Source organism: Gasterosteus aculeatus, chromosome 14 (assembly GCF_964276395.1).
Source record: "Gasterosteus aculeatus chromosome 14, fGasAcu3.hap1.1, whole genome shotgun sequence".
NCBI lineage: Eukaryota > Metazoa > Chordata > Actinopteri > Perciformes > Gasterosteidae > Gasterosteus > Gasterosteus aculeatus.
The window spans coordinates 4131573-4141509 of record NC_135702.1 but is presented as its reverse complement, the minus strand read 5'-3'; the positions used below and the strand labels follow the sequence as shown (position 1 = coordinate 4141509).

At 51.3% G+C, this 9937-nt stretch overlaps 1 protein-coding gene across 3 annotated transcripts in view; it reads left to right on the top strand.

Annotated features, from left to right (window-relative positions):
* The first annotated feature begins 322 nt into the window (after positions 1-322).
* The window catches only part of ntng2b (netrin g2b), a 46846-nt gene continuing 37231 nt past the window's right edge, over positions 323-9937 (top strand). For 2 of the 3 annotated variants that reach the window (XM_078087956.1, XM_078087955.1), the window contains exons 1-2: positions 399-823; positions 2037-2792. In XM_078087956.1, coding sequence (XP_077944082.1) covers positions 2571-2792 — 222 coding nt within the window. In that variant the 5' untranslated portion in view covers positions 399-823; positions 2037-2570. Of the gene's footprint in view, positions 824-2036; positions 2793-9937 lie in introns of all 3 variants that reach the window. The other variant, XM_040197578.2, reaches the window with a different exon arrangement.

Sequence of the window (9937 nt, the reverse complement as noted above, 5' to 3'; positions counted from 1 at the left end):
TAGAATGTTCTTTTTTTTTCTCTTTCTCTTTGTTTCTTGCACATCTGGACAGATTAACGTTTCCCCCCTTGAAGCCGAGCAGGGTGCGGCGCGCGGACCGGTCCTGCACGGGGGGGCCGCTTGGAGCAGGACCGGAGCACCGCCCCGGTTCAAGCAGCAGGGCTGCAGCAGATACACGAGCTCAGATAGTGATTGAAAGTGATGGTAAAAGGATTTAGCCTGGGCATTAACACACAGAGAGAGAGAGAGCGAGAGAGGGAGGAGGGGGGAGTGAGAGAGAGAGAGAGAGAGAGAGAGAGAGAGAGAGAGAGAGAGAGAGAGAGAGAGAGAGAGAGAGAGAGAGAGAGAGAGGAGGTAGGGAGATATTCTCCATAAAGCCTTTTTTTCTCGCTTTCTTTCTGCCCTTGAGCATCCCGGGTAAACCCGAGCTTGTAAAGTGGGAAGAGGAGGAGGAGAGGGAGGGGGGGAGAAGGGCGGGCACGAACCTTTCCTCAAAGTCAACATTTTATACTTTTGATACTCCTCTCGGCCGGATTGTTCACTCCTCTTTTCGCAGCCGTTTCCAGATCCAGGACACCGATCCACCGCGCGCAGCCGTCCACGGCGGGACCGAGACAAGAAGGACAACTCTCCGGGAGAAAGAAGCAGCGAGACGGGGCGTCCAGATAACAGGAGTACCGCGAGGACCGCGGAGGGGACCGAGTTCCAGTGGATGATCGGGGAGAGAGGGTCGGGTGGATGCGGGGGGGGGATCCTTTTTTTTTGTTGCCCAAAGACGGGGACGTGCATGTTCCCTGACCTAACTCGCGGATGCACGTGAAAAGTAAGTGCTCCACCGGATCTGAGAACACGCACACATCGGGACGCGGTGCGTTCTGCCAAAGCTCCGTGACTTGAGTTGCGGCACCGTGTCCCGCAGGAAGGGGACTTTCGCCTCTATGCGTGCACTATTTCGGGCAAACGCGTTTACGCATTGGACTCGGAAGGTGCAGCACGCGAGCGATGCTGCGCGTTGGGGGAGGGGGGCGGGGTGCGGGTGGAGGAGTGTGGGGGGGCACTACTGTAGAAACCGACACACCCCTACAACACAGTCAGTAGCGGCGAAACAGCTTTGGCGACTTCACCCGTCCGCCAAAGTAAGTCCGGGTCCAGGACCAGGGTCCGGTACGCGCGGGATGACAGTCGGATTAATTAACGAGGGCGCGCCGCAAAACGTGTCAACCATGTGCATTCACGTGTTAAAAGATAATCGGGTGGCTTTAAGTGCAGTTTGATTATCTTAATGATAATATCCGGAGGCCAGTAATCAATTATTTTAAGAAAATATTGGTTCAAGATGAGTGTGTATAATTCTGTCCTTTTATTTTGACAACCTAGGCGGTATCGGTATTTAAATTCCTCTTTGAGATGGTTTTTCCTTGTGGTGCAGTGTTTTTTTAATTTTTTTTAAACAAACATCTGTAGCCTAATCTTTATATCCAGCATTACAGCTGTTACAACTCGGTGCGTAAACACACGTGCTGCTGCCCGCTGCCGCCTGTGCGTGCCGATGTTATCCGCACGGAGCGCGCGCGCGTTTAGTGCGTTTTAATTTACAACTTTTCATGTTAAATACCACTGAGGGTCAGACGGCGGCTTGGACAAAACTTGCGCTGCTCTCAACCAACTTGCAGTGACAGATATCCGCTTAAAAGTTCTCCTCACATAGTCTGACGACCAGTGCGTTTATCTTTTTCTACTCCCCAAGCGTAATTACCGCCAATTATTAGGCCTACGTAAGAGTTGAGGAGTTAATTATGCAACAGGATGAGAACACAAACCTCCCATCCAAGTGTAGCCTATATTTGAAAGACTCACATTTCTATTACTGCAACAGAGAAACGCCATGCAGGACACCTGTCATCTGATATCCGGCCCTGAAAAGGAGGCTAAATCCTTATTTACACTGAGATAAAGGATGTGCTGAATGAATGAGGAGGCATCGTTCATCTTACTAACTCTCCACTTCTCTCACATTTATCCTCATTTCGCCTCAGGACAACCGGAGGAGCTCGGCCATCGGCAAACGTCCAATGGATATACCTGAAGAAGGGCTGCCTACTCCTTGGTCCTCTCCATCCAGCGCCACTGTGTCCCTGCAGGACCCTGCTCTCCGAGACGTGTCCTCGCCCCTCAACTCCCTGCAACACTATGGTTAAAGTGTATGCCGAGATTCATCTCTGTAACATTATCCGCCTCTCCATCCGCCGCTCATCTCGCACAGGAAGTCATCCGTCAAAACAACACAGCGTCCCTCTCTCGGCTCAGTGGAGTCCGTCAATATCTGTGAAGAGACACTAAGCGAAAGTCTCCGACGCGGTCGTCCCTGTCGTCGTCCGTTGGGGGGGGGGGGGCGTCTCAAGAGGGTCAATCTCTCCATTCACAGTACGGCAAGTATGGCGCTGGGAATCTCCACCACTCCCTTATGAGCACCGCTCCATGCGCACCAAATCTCCTCTGAGCTCCGTGGCCCCCCCCTCGCCCTGTGCCGGACCCCGCTCTGAACGCCACCCCCCCGCCCCCAGCCCGCCATGCTCCTCCAGGCCGTGTGTCTGCTGCTGCTGCTGCACTGCTTGGCCTCCGCCCTGGGCCAGTACGAACTGTGCAAGTCCCTGGTGAGCACGGACGAGGGCTCGGTGTGGGAGCAGTACGCCTGCCAGCCGAAGACCGCCTCCATGAGGGACTACATGCGGATCAAGGTGGACCCCCCGGGAATCACCTGCGGGAACCCGCCCGAGAGGTTCTGCACCCTGGTGAGTTCCCCCCCCCCCCCCGGGACTCGTCCAGCGTCTTTCACACCCTCACGAATAACTTCTGTACGCATATCAAAGTGGGAAACACATGCAGAACACCTTGGTTCTTTGTTTAAATTCATTTGGAAGTCGATCGTAAGCACCGTAAACGTGCAAAAAGTCAGAAAACTATACTCTGAAAACCATCAAGGTCAAGCTGAATAGTGACAACAGTGAAAAGTAATTACAGACATTAGCGCTGCAGGATTCACACTGTAAGGTCTACAGGGAGCTGAAAGGGATGACATAAGTGCAATGACTTGGCATTACTCGACCTCCCTCGGAGGTCCGGAGGTGTTGTTTACATTAGCATGGACTTGGCAGCCCGGGATCCGGTTTTGATTAGAGCACCTCACGTTTCCTCCAGTAAAATGCATATCGCAGAACCTTTTCAGTTCCAAGGACACTGAAGGGGAAAGCTGCGGGAAAACTCGTTAAAATGTCTGCCACAGCAATATTTAACACACTTTTAGCCTGCGGGCTAGTTCCCATCCCGGCTAATGCGAGTGTAATAATCTGAAATGCGGGTTATAAAATCACTGTAATACTAAGAAGACTGCGATTAAACTCCCCCCACCTCCCTCCCACGCGCCTATTCAGAGCAAAGTTTCAGATCGGAGGTTCGACTCCCCTGCGTGTAGGCGTGGAGGGGGGGGGGGGGGCTTCTTGTTCACCCTCTCCACAATCTGCCCGCCGCCACAGACTGTCCGCTCTCCGGCGCCGAGGCTGCCAGACTCGTCTCAACAGCCGCGGGTCTCACAACAAGTGTTTCTGCGGAGTGTTTGAGCTCGTCACGCCACGCTGTTAATTAGGCGTTTGCATCCCGTGTGATTGGGGGGTCGTTACCTCAGAACAGATTTAACAAACGACCCTCCCGCCCGCAGTTTCCCCCCCCCCCCCCTCTCTCCCCTCCTTCCGGGGCCTCCTGGCACGGAGACTAATAACACGGCACTCGGGGTCATCTGACAGGAGCAGGAAAGGATATTGCGCTCCTCGGATACCTAATGGTTAATGATTTGTTTAATGTGGTGGTAGCGGAAACCTTGTCTCGAGAAGCCTCTCCGGTGACTTTTCTCCCGAGGAGGGAGACGGAGAGAGGGAGACAAGGTGGGAGAGAGACGCTCCGCTGCCATAACGTATTGACGTCTGCCCCCTAATGGCCCCGGACCTGGAAACTTCTATAACTACGTTTCTGTGAGAGCAACGATAAAATATTGATGGGGTTCCTTAATGGGCTTCCTTACAAGGGTTTGGTCGCTCCACACCGAAGATCCAAAGTGCCCCGCTAAGCCGGTCGAGATGGGGAGACGGACAGAGGGGGGCGGGGCGGGCAGGAGTTTGGTCTTAGTCAGCACTTTTACTTCTTCGTCGGGGTGGAAAGTCCTGGTTCTTCGTATGTCACCTGCGAGTGTGGTGATTGAACCAGGCCCCCCCTCCACCACCCCCTCCACCCCCCACCGTGCTGGCTGGGGATTTAGAGAATGAAGCAGCTGTGAGATGAAGGTTTACTTAAGAAATGAGGGATGTCAGACTCAAATGCCTACATAATGAGAAGGACGAGGAGGTTTAACACTGTCACTGGGTCATTATTTGACAAATCCTTTCGGCTGTGTGATAAGAAATTACATTTCTGGCATTTAATAATTCATATAATTGCAATTTGTGACCAGACAAACACTTTGGATTATCTGGTGACACAATCGAGGTTATCAAATCTCCATCTTTCTTTCACCGACGGGGGGTGGGGGGGGGTTGTTTTTAGGATTATCGGTATACCGGCAATTTCATTTTGATGCGAGCAGCATTTTCCTCTTGACCTCAGGTTCGGCAGCTTTACAGAGAAGCCAGTTTCTTATCTAATTGTACGTTCCCACAAGCCAAAGGAATGTCGGGGGAACTGTAAAAAAAAAAAAAAAGAAATAGACTGCATCATGTTCAGAGCTGCTCATCCTCGAGACTCACTGCGGAAGATGCTAAATACTTCCCTCTGCTCCCGTCACCCCGTGAGTGCTACAGTGTGCCCCAAAAAACTTCCCTCACTTTTCGGGGGGGGGGGGGTTGATGTTGAGGCGCTCTGCAGCTTTCTCCGCTTGTATAGGTTTAAAGGGGTTTATGGTCCCTCCATCTCCACGGGGGAAGCATTTCTTCCCACTCCATTTATCTCTCTCGTTTCCTGGGAATGCAGCATCCTTCCTCCTCATCCAAACAGTCCGACATGTTGGCTTCTTCCAGCATGTCGGGCTTCCAGCACTTTGACAAAGATGCTACTGTCACTAGTGCCGTGTACAAAGCATCAGTAGTTTCTTTGTAGTTCCCCGCGTATGATAGCTGGAGTCTCAGCTTGCAGTTGAGGATGATGGAGTAAGGCAGTACGAGGGGGGGGGGCAGTGTGTTGCAGAGGGGGGGGGGGGATCACTAATGATGAGGGAGAGGTGAGGAATTCCAAGCTTAGCTAAGCAGAAAGATGAAATCAGACCACATCTCCACGCGGCAGTACACACGTCGTCGACACAGAAAACCCTGCGCTCGAAAAGCTCTCGTCATACAGTTTGTTTGTTATTTTCCGGCTTTTTTTTTAAACGCTGAACCGAAACCTTCAATCAACCGGCTCTCTTGGGTCCCGACAACAGGGAGCAGCCCGAATGCAAATGGGATGATGCGTGCACGGGAATGTACAGTGTGCCCAACGATAGCGGGGACCGGCAGCGGTGTGTAAAACGTGTGCACGGGGTCGGCCGAGCGCGCACGGTAGTACGTCTAAGACAAACAACTGAAAACACACACACACACGCACGCACGCGCACACACACGCACACCTTCCTGCTCCACAACACATTTGCTCGTTTTAGAAGGTAGAAATCTGCCAGCTCTAAAAATAGACATGAGAAGGGAGAGAAGCTGCGCAGCAGCGGAAGGGGAGCATGCAGGAAGGGGAGGAAGATGGCAGCTGGTAGCGTGGATCAGTGCTTCCCAGACTGGGCCTTTGGCCATACCTCATACTCCATGCCCAGTGTAGCCCCGCCAGGCCGGGCCCGGCCGCCCTGCCCCGCCCCGCCCCGCCGGCGGGCCACGGGGGCCACGCCAACGGGGCCGTCCGCGCCCAGCGAAGGGGCCATCCCCGATGCACCACCCCGGGCTAAAAGCCTGCCCAGGTGGCCAGTGTCCTAATAAACCTAAACCTCAGAGGGGGTGGGGGTGGAGATTTGGGCGCAGCACAAGCAGGTTCGACAGTGCAGGGCGTAATTAACGAAGGGAACAGAGGGAAGGAAACAGAGCGGCTGACTGTACGAACGGAGGAGGTGGGGGAGGGCGTGGTGATGTAATGCTTGCTTCGCCGTTAGGACGCAGTTGAAAGTGATCAGAGCGTGTTTAGATGTGTTGGCAGAACGGGGGGGTAGTTATAAGTGAGATTTATCCCTGGCCGAGGTGGTACTTAGAGGGATTGGCCGCAGGAGCTTAGACCAGGCTGAGGTGAACTTCTCAAAACCGCCTCGTCTCGGCGTCAGGATCTCAGGTTTGGAGATTAGAGGCCATGAGTATAGAAGCTGCAGGGCCAATGTCGCGTGTGAGGAATAGACCACGCTACGTGGCGTAGCATTAAAAAAACTTGTGTTTTTTTCTGTTGTTTCTGTACGCATTCGTTTTGGAACTTATTCGAATGATGTTTTTCACACACACAACTGAGTGCTTTGCTGCCTGACACTAACTGAGGCCGTCACCGACCTTACAACGTGTTCCATGCTAACGACTAGCGTGAAACAACACGTCCCTTAAAGCCCAAAATGCATAATAACGACACATAGAGAATGCATGCTATTTAAACCCCGTGCCAAGATTTAAAGGTCTTGGGAGTGCAGCTGCATCCTTTGTGAAAAGAGTTGGTTACATCCTTTTGTGGCTGCTGAGGGAGCTGCAAGATGTCTGATGAATGGCCCCCGAGTGCCGTCACATGAGTCGGCGTCTGAAGGCTCCAGATCTGAAAACGACTAAATATGGACGAGCGGTTAAAAAGGAATCAGGCTTCCAGACCTCTGTAGCGCGCTGCTCATCCCTGTACGCCGCATCGCCACGAAACTCGTGCACATGATGAAATAGTTGGTGCTCAAGCTGCATTGTGGGTAATCTACGCACCATGTTCTTGTTCTGCTGCTCAACGTGGCGTCGACGCTATACAGCAAATTAAATTTGAGGAGTAAGAAACACAAAAGGCATAACACAAAGATCTCTGGTGCCCAATTCACGTCATTGTCTGCCTCCCTTTATCTACATCTCCTGCTTTGTGATTGGTTTAGATTCAATAACGGGCTTCAATAAAAGATAATAGCCTCTACCTCAATTCACCTCATCACTGCACTCACAAAGAAGAAGAAGAAGAAATAGCAACCCTCGTTGAGATGTTGTTCTTTCAGTGCGCAGTACAGGCTGTGAGCATCAGCAAGTTCTAAGAAAAGTTCCAAATATAACTCGTCCTGGTCGGGCTGAGCGGCGCCGAGCGGGACGAGCTCTGCTGCTGCTGCTCGGGAGCAGCGTGGCGGCGTCCCCCGCTCTGTGCTCCCTTCTCTCCTCCTCCAGCACTGTCACACACGTCCACAGCAAACATTTACTTTTGCTTGCACGTGAAGGCGCACAAAGAGACGTAAACAACAGCCACCCACGCAAACGCACACCTGAGACACGTTCACGCTGCCCGTTTAACAGCGAGCAAATTATCACCGATAAAAGTAATTACATTTGTGGTCGTTGATGTATTGAACACATACACACACACGTGGATGTAGAAATTCTTGATGCGACGCACACACACACACACACCTACCGTGCACACACACACAGACACACCGTCTCTCAGGGTAACATGAACTAGTATATGATGGAAAAACCTCCAACAAAATAAAAGATTAACGTTATAACTAAAAAAGCAATATCCCTTTCTCTTTGCCTCTGTGGCCTTTTTAATGGGAAGGTCATTTCATTCGATGTTTCTCCAAAACAAAATAAATTGTGTTCTCTCCGAGTGTGTTCCTACTTTTATTCCCCTTGCTAGCAATATAACTTAGAAACTGCTATAAGTGGAGGAAGAAATAAAGAGGAGCGACGGCGGTGACAGAACATATTTTGGGGGGGTGGGGGACAGAAATGGTCATAAAAAGCAACGGACAAGACAAGGAAGTCCATGCAGAGCACCACTTCCTTCATGCCACCTTCCCGTGTGGACGCACAGCGGCAGCCCGTAAACTCTTAACTGTGTGCAACCGCTAACGTTTTATCGCAGCTGAAATGGCTCCGTAGTAAACCGAGCTCTCGATCGGCCCCCGTGGTCCGACGCAGACCGAAACACTTTGACGAGTTCTCGACGTGTCCTCAGATGCGTTTGGAAATCGCATCGTTAATCCGCCAGTGAAAACAAGGAAGTCGCTCATGGCCGAGGCATCGCGGCGGCTGTTGTCGTGGAGACGGGATCCCAGCGAGGATAATTGCTAGAGGGGTTTAGCGGTGCGGGCCACCTGCCGCAGCAGTTGGCCAGGATCTGCGCGTATGTGTGTGTGTTTGTCGTTGTGTGTGTATCCTGGCATAGATGTAGTGGACCGGGCTAGAGTGGGAAAAGGAGGACAGGGCACACAAAGGGCTTTAACGTAACCTCTGCCTAAGTCTCAGGGGGGGATGGAATCTTCCGGTCTACATCACAGTAGATATCACCTCTACTGTAGCTGATGGCGAGAGGTCGGCGCAGACTGAGAGCAATGTGCAGCTTATTGACCCAACGATCAAATAAAAAAAATAATATATATATATATATATATATATATTTATATATATATATATATATATATATCTATACAGCAGTGAGCTCTGCGTCCTGGGTAGTTTTTTTCGGAGTTGCCTTTACACAAACACACTTTCTCTCAGAAACACAAAGGCCTTCACACCTAAGCAGCTAACGCTAACGGCGTGAGCGCCGTATCTGGGACAGCGCGATCATTTTCAATGGGCTTTGTAGGTTGAGGGGTCATCGCAGAACAACAGCCTACTAATCCAGTCCCGTGTGTGTAAACGTGTGTCTCAGCCGAGGTCAGGCGGTGCGTTGACAGACAGAACCAGAGGCCGCTTTCGGCTAACGGTAGCCGTCCGCCAACGCTCGTTTCCTTTCTTTCCGCAGTCGTTTTTTCTTTTTTACGAGCGTCAGATTGTCATCCTGAACGCCTTCGCCCCGGCAGCGATCTCCATCTGTGCCGGTGCAAAGGGGATAATTGGGTTATCAGATGGAGGACTGTGCCGCCGTGTCGTTGCGGCCGGGAGAGAGACGGATTATCGGCGGGTTTTTGCTGTTGGAGATCATGTGTTTCCCACCGCTGCTTCTTCCCGCGCATCACGATCCTGTGCAGTGGCGTCCGTGCTGCACAGCTTCCCTCAGCGGCGGCTCAGCGTTTGCTTATGTTTGGAGTTTTCCCACTCTGCTCTGTCACCATAAATCAGATGATTTATAATCTCGGCCTCGCAGGACTGTAACTTTTGCTTTTGTTATTAGACCACTAGAGTGGCTTTGACTGACTGCTCACTTTCCCCTCGGTACAATACGACGACTTTATTAAAAAGGCAGAACCGTCCGCGGCTTCTTGGCAGTAAGTGAGGAAGTGCGCGTCTGAAAGGAAGCGGCGACACGTGATCCGCGCTCGCACCAGCGCGTCGATATTATGCGGTATTGCTTTCGCATTAGAGATTACATCATACAGGAGAAACTGCAGTTTAAAGAGATACTTCATCACAAATCGTCTGAGTATTGAACACTTAGGCTGCTGACGAAAGAATTTATGTTGTTAGTTATGATCTCCTCAAATGGAAAAGCATCCATTGAACCTTTTTAAAATACTTCATAATCAACCCTCCATATGTCCCAAACACGTACATCTCCTCCCAAAACGGGCTAAATACACACGCTGAATTTCAATATTCACTGTTTTTTCCGTTTTGCACAAACTTTAAGGGGGCCTTTGAGTGGTGACTCTTTGACAGATTGATTCATGGGTGAATATCAGTTAACTCTTAGCGGCTAAGTACGTAAGTGAGTTAATGTTACGCGAAGCACAAATCTAGACTTTTTTTATTGC